We start from the raw sequence: 16,585 nt of genomic DNA on the forward strand, positions 1-16,585 counted from the left end.
TAATAGCGTGACCTGTGAGGGAAGGATAACCTACACCTGCTTACACTCCTCCTAACTTTAACAGATGCTGTCCTTGGCATCAGGCAATAAACAAGTGTAGCACCTTCTACCTAGGTTGGTGCTAAAAGTTAGGACTTTTGTAGTATAGGTAAATTTAGGCAGGCCTAGCTACAAGGTAGACCTGTTTGTTTTGATCTGTGTGGCCTGGGAGTGGCTCAGAGTAGCAGCTGTGACTCACAGACAGCATCTCTGCACTGTCACCTCCCTCTTCCTTCTGGCGGATTCTAGAAGAGGAGGAAGGGAAGAGAAGTTGAGCTGTCTGGGGTGTCTCAGGGAGCCCTGACCAATCCCCAGATTGGCAGGGGGTAGGCCTCCTTGAAATACCCAGGGTCAGCCCAGCTGGGGAGGAATTGTCGGGTGGAAGAACTGGAGATGGAGTACTAGGCTGTCGGGGCCTTTGAGGGAGCTCCCCAGTCTGAGGAGGGGGGGGGTGACCTTGGGCCTGGGACTCAGGTGCAGGGCAGAGTCCTTCAAGAAAGCATGAAGGAACAGAGTCAGAGGACAGCAGGAGCTAATACTGAGGCAAGTCTTCCAGAAGGAACCACCGGTTGCAGCCAGGAGGGCTGGTGAGTGTCATTTGCATTCGGGAGGACTGGAGAGGCATGCCAGAGAGAACTGAGAGGAAACAGTCAGAGTTGGGGGTGGAGCACAGCCATTAATGTCTAAACCCCTGGCAACAAAAGTGAGTACACACCTAAGTGAAAATGTCCAAATTGGGTCCAAATTGTCAATATTATGTGTAAACACCATTATTTTCCAGCACTGCCTTAACCCTCTTGGGCATGGAGTTCACCAGAGCTGCTTCATAGGTTGCCACTGGAGTCCTCGTACACTCCTCCATGATAACATCACAGAGCTGGTGGATGTTAGAGACCTTGTGCTCCTCCACCTTCAGTTTGAGGATGCCCCACAGATGCTCAATAGGGTTTAGGTCTGGAGACATGCTTGGCCAGGTCATCACCTTTACCCTCAGCTTCTTTAGCAAGGCAGTGATCATCTTGGAGGTGTGTTTGTGGTCATTATCATATTGTTATACTGCCCTGCGGCCCAGTCTCTGAAGGGAGGGGATCATGCTCTGCATCAGTATGTCACAGTACATGTTGTCATTCATGGTTCCCTCAATGAATTGTAGCTCCCCAGTGCTGGCAGCACTCATGCAGCCCCAGACCATGACACTCCCACCACCATGCTTGACTGTAGGCAAAACTCACTTGTCTTTGTACTCCTCGCCTGGTTGCCGCCACTCACGCTTGACACCATCTGAACCAAATAAGTTTATCTTGGTCTCATCAGACCACAGCACATGGTTCCAGTAATCCATGTCCTTAGTCTGCTTGTCTTCAGCAAACTGCGGCCTTTCTTGTGCATCATCTTTAGAGGAGGCTTCCTTCTGGAGGAAGACCAATTTGATACAGTCTGCGGCGTATGGTCTGAGCACTGACAGGCCGACCCCCCACCCCTTCAACCTCTGCAGCAATGCTGCCAGCACTCATACATCTATTTCCCAAAGACAACCTCTGGATACGACGCTGAGCACGTGCACTCAACTTTTTTGGTTGACCATGGTGAGGCCTGTTCTGAGTGGAACCTGTCCGGTTAAACCACTGTATAGTCTTGGTCACCATGCTGCAGCTCAGTTTCAGGGTCTTGGCAATCTTCTTATAGCCTAGGCCATCTTTATGTAGAGCAACAATTCTTTTCTTTCAGATCCTCAGAGAGTTCATTGCCATGATGTGCCATGTTGAAATTCCAGTGACCAGTATGAGAATGTGAGAGCGATAACACCAAATTTAACACACCTGCTCCACAAGTAACACACCTCAGACCTCGTAACACTAATGTGACACCAGGGAGGGAAAATGGCTAATTGGGCCCAATTTGGACATTTTCACTTAGGGGTGTACTCACTTTTGTTGCCAGCGGTTTAGACATTAATGGCTGTGTGTTGAGTTATTTTGAGGAGACAGCAAATTTACACTGTTATACAAGCTGCACACTCACTACTTTACATTGTAGACAAGTGTCATTTCTTCAGTGTTGTCACATGAAAAGATATAATAAAATAATTACAAAAATGTGAGGGGTGTACTCACTTTTGCGAGATACTGTATATGTTTGTATGTAAAACTGTATATACATATACTGTATATGTTATTCACTTTACCTGTCAGTGGTCATAATGTTTTGGCTGATATATATATGATATAAATATATATATTTATACATTTAGTTTACTACTTTGTACTCACGATTTTCATGCTCCCAATCCACATAGGTTGGCCCATACTGCTGGCTCTCACCGGAATTCCTGCTGTACTAGAGCTTATTTTACTGCCCTTTTTTCCTGAAAGTCCAAGATACACACTGTTGCACAAGGGCAATGAGGAAAAAGCCAGAAATGGTAAGTGTTGGCTAAGGTAAAAAAATGTATAAACCCTTTCATGGCAAAAAAATTTTGTAAAGCTTAGCTGACCAAGTCTATCAGTGTCAGAATGTGTTAGTTAACCACTTAAGCCCCGGACCATTTTGCAGCTAAAGGACCAAGCCCCTTTTTGCGATTCGGCACTGCTTCGCTTTAACTGACAATTGAGCGGTCATGTGACGTGGCTCCCACACAAAATTGACTTCCTTTTTCTCCACAAATAGAGCTTTCTTTTGGTGGTATTTGATCACCTCTGCGGTTTTTATTTTTTGCGCTATAAACAAAAATAGAGCGACAATTTTGAAAAAAATGCATTATTTTTTACTTTTTGCTAAAATAAATATCCCCCAAAAATATCTAAAAAAAAAAATGTTTCCTCAGTTTAGGCTGATACGTATTCTACATATTTTTGGTAAAAAAAAACGCAATAAGTGTTTATTGATTGGTTTGCGCAAAAGTTACAGCGTCTATAAAATAGGGGATAGTTTTATGGCATTTTTATTAATACATTTTTTTTCTACTAGTAATGGTGGCGATCAGCAATTTTTATTGTGACTGCGACATTATGGTGGACAAGTTAGCCAATTTTGACACATTTTGTCAGAAATGCATTGACCTTTTATACACACACACTAATTACAAGCAAACAGATCACAGGTGAGGTTGGTTACCTTTAATAGCCATTCAAACCCCTTTGTGTCAACTTGTGTGTGTCATCAGGCCAAAATCACCAAGATATGTCAACTTTTGATCAGGGTCATTTGGATAGTTTCTGTTGCCATTATGATTTAAAAAGAGTAAACAGAGTTGATTGCTAATAAATGGCTTCAGCCAAACACTAGCCACGAGAGAAAGAAATGTTTTTGTGTTATCATTCATATTCTCTGAAACATGGCCAAGAACTCATAAATTCTGCCAGGGTATGTAAACTTATGAGCACATCTGTATATGCAATGTCAAGGAAAGTGGCTTTTTTTTGTGGAGCCAGATATATGCCGCATCAGCATTTTTTCGTAGTGGGTAAGTACTTCACTGAGCTCCTCCCGCAGGGAGACTGAGCTGTCACCGACAGTTTCTGGCCTTGGACCAACAGAAGGACTGGTTCCCACTCAGGTGATCATTGTTATAGTTAGCCAGTGATTACTATATTCAGAACCCACACCTGTATCTTGTTCATCTGAGTAAAAAATGCATTGCATATGTCTCTCCTCACTAGAAGAGAAGTCTGAAGAAAAAAAAGTCTGTTTAACAAAAAAAAATAAAAATAAAGATAGATCAAGGCTTAATCTAGTTTAGTCTTAGCCCTTGTACACACGGTCGGACATTCTGCCAACCAAATCCGTTGGATTTTGTCTGACCAATTTTGTCCGACGCATTGTGTCCGAAACTGTTGTATACACACGGTCGGACCAAGTTGTCGGAAAATCCGATCGTTCAGACCGTGATTACGTTATTTCGTTACGACGGGACTACGTTCAGGCTAGTAGCCAATAGCTTTGGTGTAGGAATTTGATCTGAGCATGCGTGGCACTTTGTCCGATCGGAATTCTCTACACATGATCGGACCAGTTTGTCGGAAATTATTTCCAACAAGTTGGAAAATTGGGTCCGACGGATATTCAGATGGAAACAGTCCGATGCATACCACACACAGTCGGATTATCCGACAAAACAGTCCGATAGGACACATTCCATCGGAATCTCCGACCGTGTGTACAAGGGCTTAGTGTGTTTAGGTAGGACAAATAAAGTCAAATGTGTAATATTTCCTCTGGGCCCTGCTACGGGCAAAAATAACAAATAATGCACATATACAGTATGTGGTATCCTTATGCATGTCAGAAGTAAGGAGTCAGGAGAATTTATTTTAGTTTGTTTTTTGGAAGGAAAATCATGAAAATGGAAATAAATTGTTCACATGGTTAAAATTTTAAAAAATTATAGGTTTTGCTACTTTGGGCCAGTCCCCATTTACAGTGGGGGAGATAAATATTTGCTCCCCTGCAGATTTTATAAGTTTGACGACTTACAAGAAATTAAGGGTCTATGATTTTTTTTCGGAAGTACATTTTAAATGATAGAGAAAGAATATCAACCAAAAATCCAGAAAAAAAACACATAAAACAAATTACATAAATTAAGTTGTAGTTCAGTGAGTAAAATAAGTATTTGATCCCCAAGCAAAACATGACTTTGTACTTGATTGAGTAACCCTTGTTGGCAACCACAGAGTTAAGAGGTTTCTTGTAGTTGGTAAACAGGTTTTCATACATCTCAGGAGGTATTTTGGTCCACTCTTCTTTACAGATCTTCTCTAAATCTGTAAGATTTCTTGGCTGTCGCTTGGCAACTCGAAGTTTCAGCTCTTTCCATAAATGTTCTATAGGATTAAGGTCTGGCTAGGCTACTCCATGACCTTAATGTGCTTCTTCTTGAGCCACTCCTTTGTTGCCTTGGTGGTATGTATTGGGTCATTATCATGCTGGAAGACCCATTCATAACCCATCTTCAGTGTTCTGGTTGAGGGAAGAAGGCCAAGATTTTACAATACATGGCCCCATCCATTGGTCCCTCAATGTGGTAAAGGCAGACTGTATGATTAGCAGAGAAACAGCCCCAAAGCCTCACATTTCCATCTGCTTGCTATACTGTGGGGATGGTGTTCTTAGGATCATAGTCAGCATTTTTCTTCCTCCAAACATGGTGAGTCGAGTTAATGCCAAAGAGCTCAATTTTAGTCCCGTCTGACCACAGCACTTTTTCCCAATACTTCTCTGAATCATTTAGATGTTCATTGGCATTACTGTGCCTTCTTGAGGAGGGGGACTCGCCGTGTTTGGAGGAAGAAAAATGCTGACTATGACCTTAAGAACGCCATCCCTACAGTCAAGCACGGAGGTGAAAACATTACGCTTTGGGGCCGTTTCTCTGCATAAGGTACAGACCGACTTTGAAGCATTGAAGGGCCAATGGATGGGGCATGTATTGAAAAATCTTGGATGAGAACCTTCTTGCCTCAACCAGAACACTGAAGATGGGTCATTGATGGGTCTTTCAGAATGACAATGACCCAAAACATACCGCCAAGGCAACAAAGGAGTGGCTCAAGAAGAAGCACATTAAGGTCATAGATCGGCCTAGCCAGTCTCCAGACCTTAATCCTATAGAAAATTTATGGAGGGAGCTGAAACTTTGAGTTGCCAAGCGACAGGCAAGAAAACTTATGGATTTAGAGAAGATCTGTAAAGAAGAGTGGATCAAAATCCCTCCTGAGATGTATGCAAACCTGGTCACTACTCACTGAACTGTAAATTAATTTATAACATTTGTTTTATGTGGGTTTTTTTCTGGATTTTTGATTGATATTCTGTCCTTATCATTTAAAATACACCTATGATTAAAAAAAAGATATAAACCCTTAATTTTTTTGTAAGTGGGCAAACTTACAAAATCTGCAGTGGATCAAATAATTTTCCCTACTGTAACAATACAAAATTGGGAGATATACAAATAGCATATGCCACCACACAAAGGCCCAATTTGTCCTAAATAAAAAATGTTATTACAATTCACCGGAATACACTTGGTAGTTGCAAATATATGTATATTTCTAAGTTATACTTACACATGTTGCAAAAGCAGGTTCAAACATTAGGATTTGTTTTACCCTTTGCATTATAGGGAGGGGTGTTTACTCATTAAGCTGAAGTTCTGTACCTTCTTTATTTTTCACAAAGCCTTAAAGCGATTGAGAGGTTGGGAAGATGTCGATAGCGAAATCCAGGAAATGTACCAAGAGGATCAGTCAGAAAAGGCCGAGGGGCGCCTGTCAGTCAAGAACTTGTGCTCATTCCGTCCACTGCGTTGGCAGCTCATCTCTATCATTGTATTGAATATGGGGCAGCAGTTGTCAGGAATCAATGCCGTGAGTGATGGAGAATCTACAACTTTTCTTGCAATCTGATCATTTTAGCCAATTCCTACTATCAAAGCTTCTTACACGTATTGTTTTTTGTCTTAAGCAGCCAACACAACCAACGGGTTGAATGAAAACAAATGATCCGATTCACCCATCCACACATTTGAGGTGGATGGAGGAATCCTTCTAGCTGTGCTTTTGTATTCTGACAGTGGGGAGCCATCAAAATACAGTGATCAGTGTTGCTGGCTATAGCCGTTGGCACTGATTGTTCGGGAAATATCCGACAGATTGGTTGTACACAAGTCCACTTGTGAACAACGAGCCTGCACATACATGGACTAAAAAATGTTTCTGGTCTCTGCTGAACCAACTGAATTTTGATCCAAATATGGCCGGCTTTATAAGCTTGGCAAAACTGTCACATAAAAACCAGAACACTTTTCAGGGGTCAGTATAGACACTCCTTTATTTTTTCTTCGGGAGGCGTTTTCTTTCGGGCTTGTTATCACTCTTGACCGGTATTATGTTCTTGTTTCGGGGCAACTTGTGTGTTTGGTCATGTAGGTTGAACAATGTTCGTACTCATACCATTCGACTTATCAGAAAATTTCAACAAAAATCATTGGAAAATCAAATAAAAGAAATATAGGGGTGGGTGGTGTTGCCCCCCCCCCCCGGATGCAGCTTGCTCCCAGATGGGGTGTCCCGGCATGGGGGAAGGCACTCCTTACCCCTTGATCAGCTCATATTCTTTACCTAAACTTGTCTGCTTACTATACCACATATATTACTATATTACAATGTTTGACAGTTATGACCAAGTGTACTTTTCTCTTTGTTTGTAAAACCTTTAATAAAAACATTGAAACATAAACCAGAACACAATATAGCTCTCAAAGATAAAATCAGATTTTGCACATTTCTAGCTATCGTTTATGACCCTTTCAGTTATATCATCATGGCATCCAAATACCAATACATCTCAATTTCACAGAAGGTGTTTTACATTAATACAGAAAATGCATTAAGGTAAAAAATTGTCTGCCTTTACAACCACTAATGGATTCAATAAAGAATTCGATTTGTCTGAGTGCTATTAAGAAGCTGATCAAGGGGTAAGGATATTGTATGTGTCTATTGTTTTGATAAGGTCACAGTTTATGGCAAATTACTGCAGAAAACCAGTTCATTTCAATGGGGTTCACATTTTAAATTTTCTTGCCACTGCATATACAGTGGTGTGAAAAAGTGTTTGCCCCCTTCCTCATTTCCTGTTCCTTTGCATGTTTGTCACACTTAAGTGTTTCGGAACATCAAACCAATTTAAACAATAGTCAAGGACAACACAAGTAAACACAAAATGCAATTTGTAAATGAAGGTGTTTATTATTAAAGGTGAAAAAAAATCCAAACCATCATGGCCCTGTGTGAAAAAGTGATTGCCCCCCTTGTTAAAACATACTATAACTGTGGTTGTCCACACCTGAGTCCAATTTCTCTAGCCACACCCAGGCCTGATTATTGCCACACCTGTTCACAATCAAGGCATCACTTAAATAGGAGCTGCTTGACACAGTAAGGTCCACCAGAAGATCCTTAAAAGCTACACATCATGCCGAGACCCAAAGAAATTCAGGAACAATTGAGAAAGAAAGTAATTGAGATCTATCAGTCTGGAAAGGGTTATAAAGCCATTTCCAAAGCTTTGGGAATCCAGCGAACCACAGTGAGAGCCATTATCCACAAATGGCGAAGACATGGAACAGTGGTGAACCTTCCCAGGAGTGGCCGGCCACCCAAAATTACCCCAAGAGCGCAGCGACGACTCATCCAAGAGGTCACAAAAGACCCCACAACAAAGTCCAAGGAACTGCAGGCCTCACTTGCCTCAGTTAAGGTCAGCGTTCATGCCTCCACCATCAGGAAAAGACTGGGCAAAAATGGCCTGCATGGCAGAGTTCCAAGGAGAAAACCACTGCTGAGCAAAAAGAACATCAAAGCTCGTCTCAATTTCTCCACAACACATCTTGATGATCCCCAAGACTTTTGGGACAACATTCTGTGGACCGATGAGACAAAAGTGGAACTCTTTGGAAGGTGTGTGTCCAAGTATATCTGGCATAGAAGGAACACTGCATTTCAGAAAAAGAACATTATACCAACAGTAAAATATGGTGGTGGTAGTGTGATGGTCTGGGGCTGTTTTGCTGCTTCAGGACCTGGAAGACTTGCCGTGATAAAAGGAACTATGAATTCTGCTGTCTACCAAGAGATCCTGAAGGAGAATGTCCGACCATCTGTTCGTGTACTCAAGCTGAAACGAACTTGGGTTCTGCAGCAGGACAATGATCCTAAACACACCAGCAAGTCCACCACCGAATGGCTGAAGAAAAACAAAATGAAGACTTTGGAGTGGCCTAGCCAAAGTCCTGACCTGAATCCTATTGAGATGTTGTGGTATGACCTTAAAAAGGCCGTTCATGCTCGAAAACCCTCTAATGTAACTGAATTAGGACAATTCTGCAAAGATGAGTGGGCCAAAATTCCTTCAGGACACTGTAAAAGCCTCATTGCACGTTATCGCAAACGCTTGGTTGCAGTTGTTGCTGCTAAGGGTGGCCCAACCAGTTATTAGGTTTAGGGGGCAATCACTTTTTCACACAGGGCCATGATGGTTTGGATTTTTTTTCACCTTTAATAATAAACACCTTCATTTATAAATTGCATTTTGTGTTTACTTGTGTTGTCCTTGACTATTGTTTAAATTGGTTTGATGTTCCGAAACACTTAAGTGTGACAAACATGCAAAGGAACAGGAAATGAGGAAGGGGGCAAACACTTTTTCACACCACTGTAAGTAGCCAGGTGCTGGTATCTTTGTTCCTACTCAATGTTTGAAGCAGCTATGAGCTGTGGGCCTCAGTCATGTCTGCTCACTGACTCTGGTCCCCCCCCCGCCCCCTTTTCTCTGTCAACTGGCTGATGTTAAACCCAAAGGAAAGACACAAGCATGAGTGGTATTCTGGGATGTGTAGTCATGGGGATGAGCGATTGTACTGTAGAAAGCAGGAAGAAGACTACAGCTCCCAGGGAGCCATAAGACTCGAGGGGGAGTGGCATGAGATGGCCTGGGAAATCTTGGGGCAGTTGACACCGGGATGAGAAGAGTGTAGACCTCTGTGGCAGTGCATCCAGTTGGTCAGCATCCCAGCCCAGGGAATGCCTATACCAAACTGCGCCATCTACCTCATCGCTGCATAGCGGTCAAAGAGAGAGAGTGACCGCTCACCACCATACACAGTGCTGTTAGATAAAGTAAAGTAGGGTTATATTTTTGTCATCTTTGTCCCATTAGGGAGATTTACGTTGACTTCCTGTCCTATAGCCAAAAACAGAACGCAAGAGGAAATCCCCTCAAATTAAATGAATCTTTCAGGGACCCCCTAGGTCACCAGAACTAGTGTCTCCATTGGAAAATTTACCCTCTATTACTTTTCTGGGGACAACCCAAAATTTGGGATTTTTTTTTACTTGAATTTTCGATGATAACGTTAAACAGGACAGATAGAGTGGGTGAACCTGAACAGACAGAAATAAAATGTGACAAATGTTCTAATCCATCTCCACTCTGACCAAAATGAAAAAAAAGTTTTGCCTTTAGTTATATTTAAAGCAGGAGTTCCGCCGTTTTTTGTTTTTAAAAGTCAGCAGCTACAAATACTGCAGCTACTGACTTTTAAAATAAGGACACTTACCCGCCCAGCGTGCCCGCGATGTCGGCACCCGAAGCCGATCTCTCGATCGGCTCTCGGGTGCTGCCGCCGCCATCTTGGATGTGGGAATCAGCACGTGAAGCCTTGCAGCTTCACTTCCCAGTTCCCTACTGTGCATGCGTGCGTCGCGCTGCGCAATAAGGATGGTCCCCGCTGTCTCTGGGATCCGTGTGTTTCCCAGCAGACAGCGGGGGCCCCGCAGGAAGTGGCGTAAATACCCGCAGATTCTGCAGATATCTATGCCGGAAGTGGGTGCAAATAAAATACCTGTACTATATAGGTATTTGCACCCCCCTCCCCCCTGAAAGGTGCCAATTGTGGCATCGGAGGGGGGAGGGTTCCAATAAGCTGGAGTTCCACCGTTTTTTGTTTTTAAAAGTCAGCAGCTACAAATACTGCAGCTACTGACTTTTAAAATAAGGACACTTACCCGCCCAGCGTGCCCGCGATGTCGGCACCCGAAGCCGGTCTCTCGATCGGCTCTCGGGTGCTGCCGCCGCCATCTTGGATGTGGGAATCAGGACGTGAAGCCTTGCAGCTTCACTTCCCAGTTCCCTACTGCGCATGCGTAAGTCGCGCTGCGCAATAAGGATGGTCCCCGCTGTCTCTGGGATTCGTGTGTTTCCCAGCAGACAGCGGGGGCCCCGCAGGAAGTGGCGTAAATACCCGCAGATTCTGCAGTTATCTATGCCGGAAGTGGGTGCAAATAAAATACCTGTACTATATAGGTATTTGAAAAGGGGTGTAGAGGAATAGACCTGGCGCTATACCCTTTCCTGCTGGAAATCTGTACGTTAGGATTCTATGGTATATAATTTCCAGCGTGCTGGCAATTAAATGAGAATAGTGAATATAATGAAAACAATGAAAACCACTAAGTAGCAAATATTTACCATAAATAGTTCTACCAATATGTTATTATTATTAAATAAATAAAGTGCAAGTGCAAATAAATTACATGTGCCACAATCTATATACTGTCATTCATAGAAAAAATAAATAGGAAAAAAAGTGAATAGGAAGATAAAATAAAAATTAGAACGAGAAGTGATGGCTTGGACTTGCCTTTAAATATAGTGACTGTGCTTAGTCTATCAAGTATTTTGCGAAAAGTGTCATGTTGAGTATAATCAAAAATAGAATAGCGTGATAGCTAGTACACTGTAAATAGAATAAACGTGTGCAGTGCAGACCAAAAACAGTAATGCAGTGCAGACCAAAAAACAGTAATAAGGTTAACATTCACAGTGAACCATATGCATTTAAATTGTGAATAGTCTCTAGTGAGTGGCGGAGTCTTCCGTGCGTGAGGGAAGTGGAGGGGGGGTGATGATTCCAATAATGTTTCCCGTGTTCAGTGGTTACATCTATAATATGCTCTCACCGGAAAAAGTACCCCATCCGGGGTGGATCGACCTTCACAATATCAGCTATTGTGTCGCTCTCTGGCTTGCTTCAGATACAATGCTGGGGGTCTCTCGTTTTTCCGTGAGTGTAGTGTACCACGTTGTGTATGTCAAAAGAAAGGTATATCCATAGCGTGATAACGTTTTAAAAGTTCATATTTATTTGAAAAGATAGGTTAAAACTACTTACAAACATAGATAATGCTATTGCGGTTGTGTTAGGCCGCGTACACACGGGCGGACTGTTGGCTCAACTTTGTCCGCTGAACAGTGTTTCAGCGGACAGTCCGCTCGTGTGTGGGGCTTCAGCGGACAGTTTCAGCGGACAGTTTGACGAACAAAGTTTTTCGGAAATTCTGAAACTTGGTTTGAGCGAACAGTCCGCCCGTGTGTAGGCTACTTTCGAAATGAGCAAACTGTTCCCGCTCGGAGGGAAGTCCGCTCATTTCGAGCGCGTGTGCAGGTAGGCGGGGCCCGCGACGGAGACGTCGCGGGCTCCGCCGCCTGGAATGGACTTAAAGGGGAACCCCAACGCCGAAAAAAATCGGCGTGGGGGTCCCCCCAAAGTCCACAACAGACCCTTGTCCGAGCACGCTACCCGGCCGGCCAGGAAAGGGGGGCGAGCGCGCCCCCCCTCCTGAGCCGTACCAGGCCGCGTGCCCTCAACATGGGGGGTGCCTTGGGGAAGGGGGGGCCGCGCGGCTCTGACATATGTGACATATACCATGTGACACCGCCCCATTGTCACTATATAAGTGGCCGCTCAGCGCGGCTCTGGCATTCCGGCCGGAGAGAGCGATGTGTCAACATCTCCTGGAGAAGAACAAGAAGAACAAGAAGAAGAACAAGAACGGAAGGCGGCGGCGACAGAAGACCGGGCCACCGCCTGCAAAAGAGCTATAAGAAGGCGCGGTGGCCCGGCAGAAGAACCGAAGAGGGGGACAAGACCCCCGAAGAAGAGGCCGGCGGCGGGGAGGAAGAAAGCCGGACTCCTCCGCTAGCAAAAGAGCTACAAGAAGATAGCGGAGGAGTCCGGCGAGAAGACCCCCGAAGACGGAAGAAGACCCCCGGAGCTGTGCAATAAACTATTTTAACCCTTGTGTGTTGTGTTTTTTTGGGTACTTTTATTTTACAGGTGAATGGGTAGGGGTACATTGTACCCCATACTCATTCACATAGGGTGGGGGGCCGGTATCCGGGGGCCCCCTTATTAAAGGGGGCTCCCGGATTCCGATAAGCCCCCCGCCCGCAGACCCCGACAACCAACGGCCAGGGTTGTCGGGAAGAGGCCCTTGTCCTCATCAACATGGGGACAAGGTGCTTTGGGGTGGGGGGGCCGCGCGGCCCCCCTTCCCCAAGGCACCCCCCATGTTGAGGGCACGCGGCCTGGTACGGCTCAGGAGGGGGGGCGCGCTCGCCCCCCTTTCCTGGCCGGCCGGGTAGCGTGCTCGGACAAGGGTCTGTTGTGGACTTTGGGGGGACCCCCACGCCGATTTTTTTCGGCGTTGGGGTTCCCCTTTAAGTCCATTCCAGGCGGCGGAGCCCGCGACGTCTCCTTCGCGGGCCCCGCCTACCTGCACACGCGCTCGAAATGAGCGGACTGTTGCCTCGTGTGTGGGCGAGTCCGTTCATTTCAAAAGTTGCGCGGACTTAGTACGACGAACAAAGTTTGCCGTATTTGTCCGCTCAAAAAGTGCCGTGTGTGGGCGTGTTCGTTCATTCAAAAGTTTGAGCGGACTGTTTGACGAACTTAGTTTCGGCAGACAGTCCCCGCGTGTGTACGCCGCCTTACAGCTTTAGGCAGGTTTAAAAGTCCCGCTCAGCTTCCTGGTTTGTGCTAGAGGTGTACGTCGTCTGGCCACGCCCTACGCGTTTCGTCACTCAGACGTCATCCGGAGCTGGAAATTATATACCATAGAATCCTAACGTACAGATTTCCAGCAGGAAAGGGTATAGCACCAGGTCTATTCCTCTACACCCCTTTTTTAGTATCTTTCCACCTGCCAAGGTGGAAATAAATAGAGGCTGCTCTTACTTAATTTCCCATATTATATATTTTATAAATTTTTTTATAATTTATACATTTCCTACAGCATAAATCCAATACCACTTAAATTAAGCGGTCCATAGCGCAATCTAACCCCCCTTCCCTTTATATAGGTATTTGCACCCCCCTCCCCCCTGAAAGGTGCCAATTGTGGCATCGGAGGGGGGGAGGGTTCCAATAAGCGGAAGTTCCACTTTAGGGTGGAGCTCCGCTTTAAGTTAACATTGCTTCACTGACTGTTCTTGTACCTGACTTGACTTTATTCCATCCCTGTTCTCTCAACCACCTTACTTTTGAGCCAAAAACTTTATAAGTCCCCTTGTGCGCCTCAACTGGATGCAGGCTCATTAAACAGTTCTAAACTGCTCCAGTCCTTAAAGGGCCTTAACGATAGGGCCTTAACGATAGCCGGCAGAAGAAACAACTAAAGGGCTGCCACTTGTCTACTTAACTTGCCCATATACCACCTCCTGTTTCTCATTCAAACCACTTAGGCTCCAACAGTGTCCTTCAGGCAGCCTTAGGCCTAGCATAAATGCCCCTTATGCACTTGGACGATATATATATATATATATATATATATATATATATATATATATATATATATATATATATATAGTATATAAACCCTCAATAGCTATATGCATATATATTGTCACAGGTTATGTATATATTGTCATGGCTTTTTCCCAGCACCTTTCCTGGGTAAAAAAGGTAGTCCAAACAGCAGGTTTTCTTAAAAGCTGACTTGTACCCAGTTTTATTTTAAAAGGTTGCATGAAAGTAAAACAAACAAAAACAGAAAAAAATTTTTTGCCATGCAGTGACTAACTAAACATTGCATGTTCCTAGCTCACAGGTGAAGGGCTTCTCCCAGTCACCGACAAAACAAAGATAATGCAAACGTTTTCTCTCACAAAGCAAACTTCACATAAGCAGCTCTCTCAGGTTTTTGGCATCCTGAGTCCCAGGCCAAGAGCAATTCTTTGCCCCAGTCCTGCTTTATTTATACAACCTGCTGGTGGACAAAAGTGGACTACAAAATCTGGTCTTGAACCAACCCTGCCAAGGTGGCTGGTAAAACCCAGACTGGATTCTACCTTAGTTCTCTGAAAATGAACGCATGTGAGGTGAAACGTCCTTGCCTTTCATAATGTCACCCCCCCCCCCTCCCCCTCAGGCAACTGTCCCAACCAGACAATGCGCATGGGAAAGGGCATCTGCATCATTCTGGAGTTGCCCAGCTCTATGCTACACTGTTAACTTAAAAATTTGAAGGGGAAGGAACCACCCTTTCACCCAACTGTTTTTCCCTTTGTTATCATACATCCATTTAAAGAAGAAGTAAACCCTGATGGGTTTTAATTCCTCTTTTTCCCCTACAAGGTAAAAGCATAATGGGCTAGTATGCATCACATACTAGCCCATTATGTTGCACTTACCTGCAAACGAAGCCCACGATGTCCCCGCTTGTGGCCGCATCCATCTTCACCCCTCTTCCTTCTGGGGCCATGGACTTTGGCTCTGTTACTGACCCGAATCTCCTTACATCACTCCCGCGCATGCGCGTGAGAGCAGCCGCTCACGGCATGGGCCCTATAGAAACTGCACGATTGTGCCCTTTCTTCGGTTCGCCAATGACGTCGTTGTAAGCATATATGGTAAATATCTCCTGAACCGTGCAGGTTTGGGAGATATTTCCAGTACCTACATGTAAGCCTTATTATAGGTAAAAAGTGGTGTAACAAGGTTTAAAACCACTTTAAGAGGGGCATAATCAGTGACTAATTTGAATGGTCTCCCGAACAGGTAATATTTCAGGGCAGCTAAGGCCCATTTGACAGCTAAACATTCCTTCTCAACAATGGCATAGATTTTCTCATGTCTGTTGAGCTTTCTGCTCAGGTAGACCGCTGGGTGCTCCTCCCCATCTCTGATTTGGGACCCAGTCCCACATCAGAGGCGTCTGTCTGTACCACAAACTCCTTTGTGAAATCTGGGGTCACAAGCACAGGTTGTGCACAAAGAGCCTGCTTCAACATTTGAAATGCCTTCTCTGCCTCAGGATTCCACTTAATCATGACCGACCCTCTACCCTTCTTCAGATCTGTCAGTGGGGCTGCAATGGTGGCAAAATTGGGTATAAAACATCTGTAGAACCCTGTGATCCCAAGAAATGCATGAACTTGTTTTGTATTTATAGGTTGGGGCCACTTTTGAACCGCCTCAGTTTTGTTGATCTGATGCTTGATCAGGGGGGGTGAGGAGACAGAAAATCGGGAGGGGCCGGCAGGGAGGAGCTTATCATGAGAGGTCTGACTAAATACAATCTCTTAGCAGCAGGGACTGGATCTACCCATCAGCCAGCTGTGATTGACAGGTAGATCGAAGAGGAAGCTGTCATGGGGCCCCCCACTGGCAATGCCTGAATGGTCAGGTGTGCGGCACTTACTATTGAGAGCTGTGTTGTCGGCTGCTGGTGTAGCACATACCACACAGCTCACATACTTCAGAGTCTTGCAGGACACAGCTGCTAACAGGAACTGAGTTCCTGTTGTGGAAAAAGTACAGGAACTCCGTTCCCATGCGTTCCTGCAGGACTTGAGCCCTGTAGACAAAGGTATGAAGATGGGAGATTTTGAACAACTTGCACAATTCTTTAGTGACTTGGGACATAAATGGTGTGCCTTGATCTGTTAATACCTATTTTGGAATACCCACACGACTAAATACCTGCACATAGTCTTAGATGAGGTATTACACAAGGGAATGGCTTCAGGATACTGTGTGGCATAGTCCAATGTTACCAGTATGTGCTGACGACCCTGGGCAGACTTCTGGTCCCACCAGATCCATGCCAATTCTTTGAAAAGACACTTCGATTATCGGTAACGGTGCCAGACTGTGAAAATGGGGCAGCATACTGACACTCTGCACATGACTCACAATATTTAT

At 44.6% G+C, this 16,585-nt stretch overlaps 1 protein-coding gene across 2 annotated transcripts in view; it reads left to right on the plus strand.

The window, feature by feature from the left end:
- Positions 1 to 16,585, plus strand: part of LOC143934437 (solute carrier family 2, facilitated glucose transporter member 5-like) — a 77,996-nt gene that overhangs the window by 29,985 nt on the left and 31,426 nt on the right. For both annotated transcript variants that reach the window (XM_077458055.1, XM_077458056.1), the window contains 2 exons: positions 2,336 to 2,461; positions 6,220 to 6,407. In XM_077458055.1, the coding sequence (XP_077314181.1) occupies positions 2,336 to 2,461; positions 6,220 to 6,407 (314 nt within the window). The remainder of the gene's footprint in view (positions 1 to 2,335; positions 2,462 to 6,219; positions 6,408 to 16,585) is intronic.

This window comes from Lithobates pipiens, unplaced genomic scaffold, assembly GCF_037356315.1.
Source record: "Lithobates pipiens isolate NorthernLeopardFrog02 unplaced genomic scaffold, aLitPip1_a1.2 Scaffold_27, whole genome shotgun sequence".
Lineage (NCBI taxonomy): Eukaryota > Metazoa > Chordata > Amphibia > Anura > Ranidae > Lithobates > Lithobates pipiens.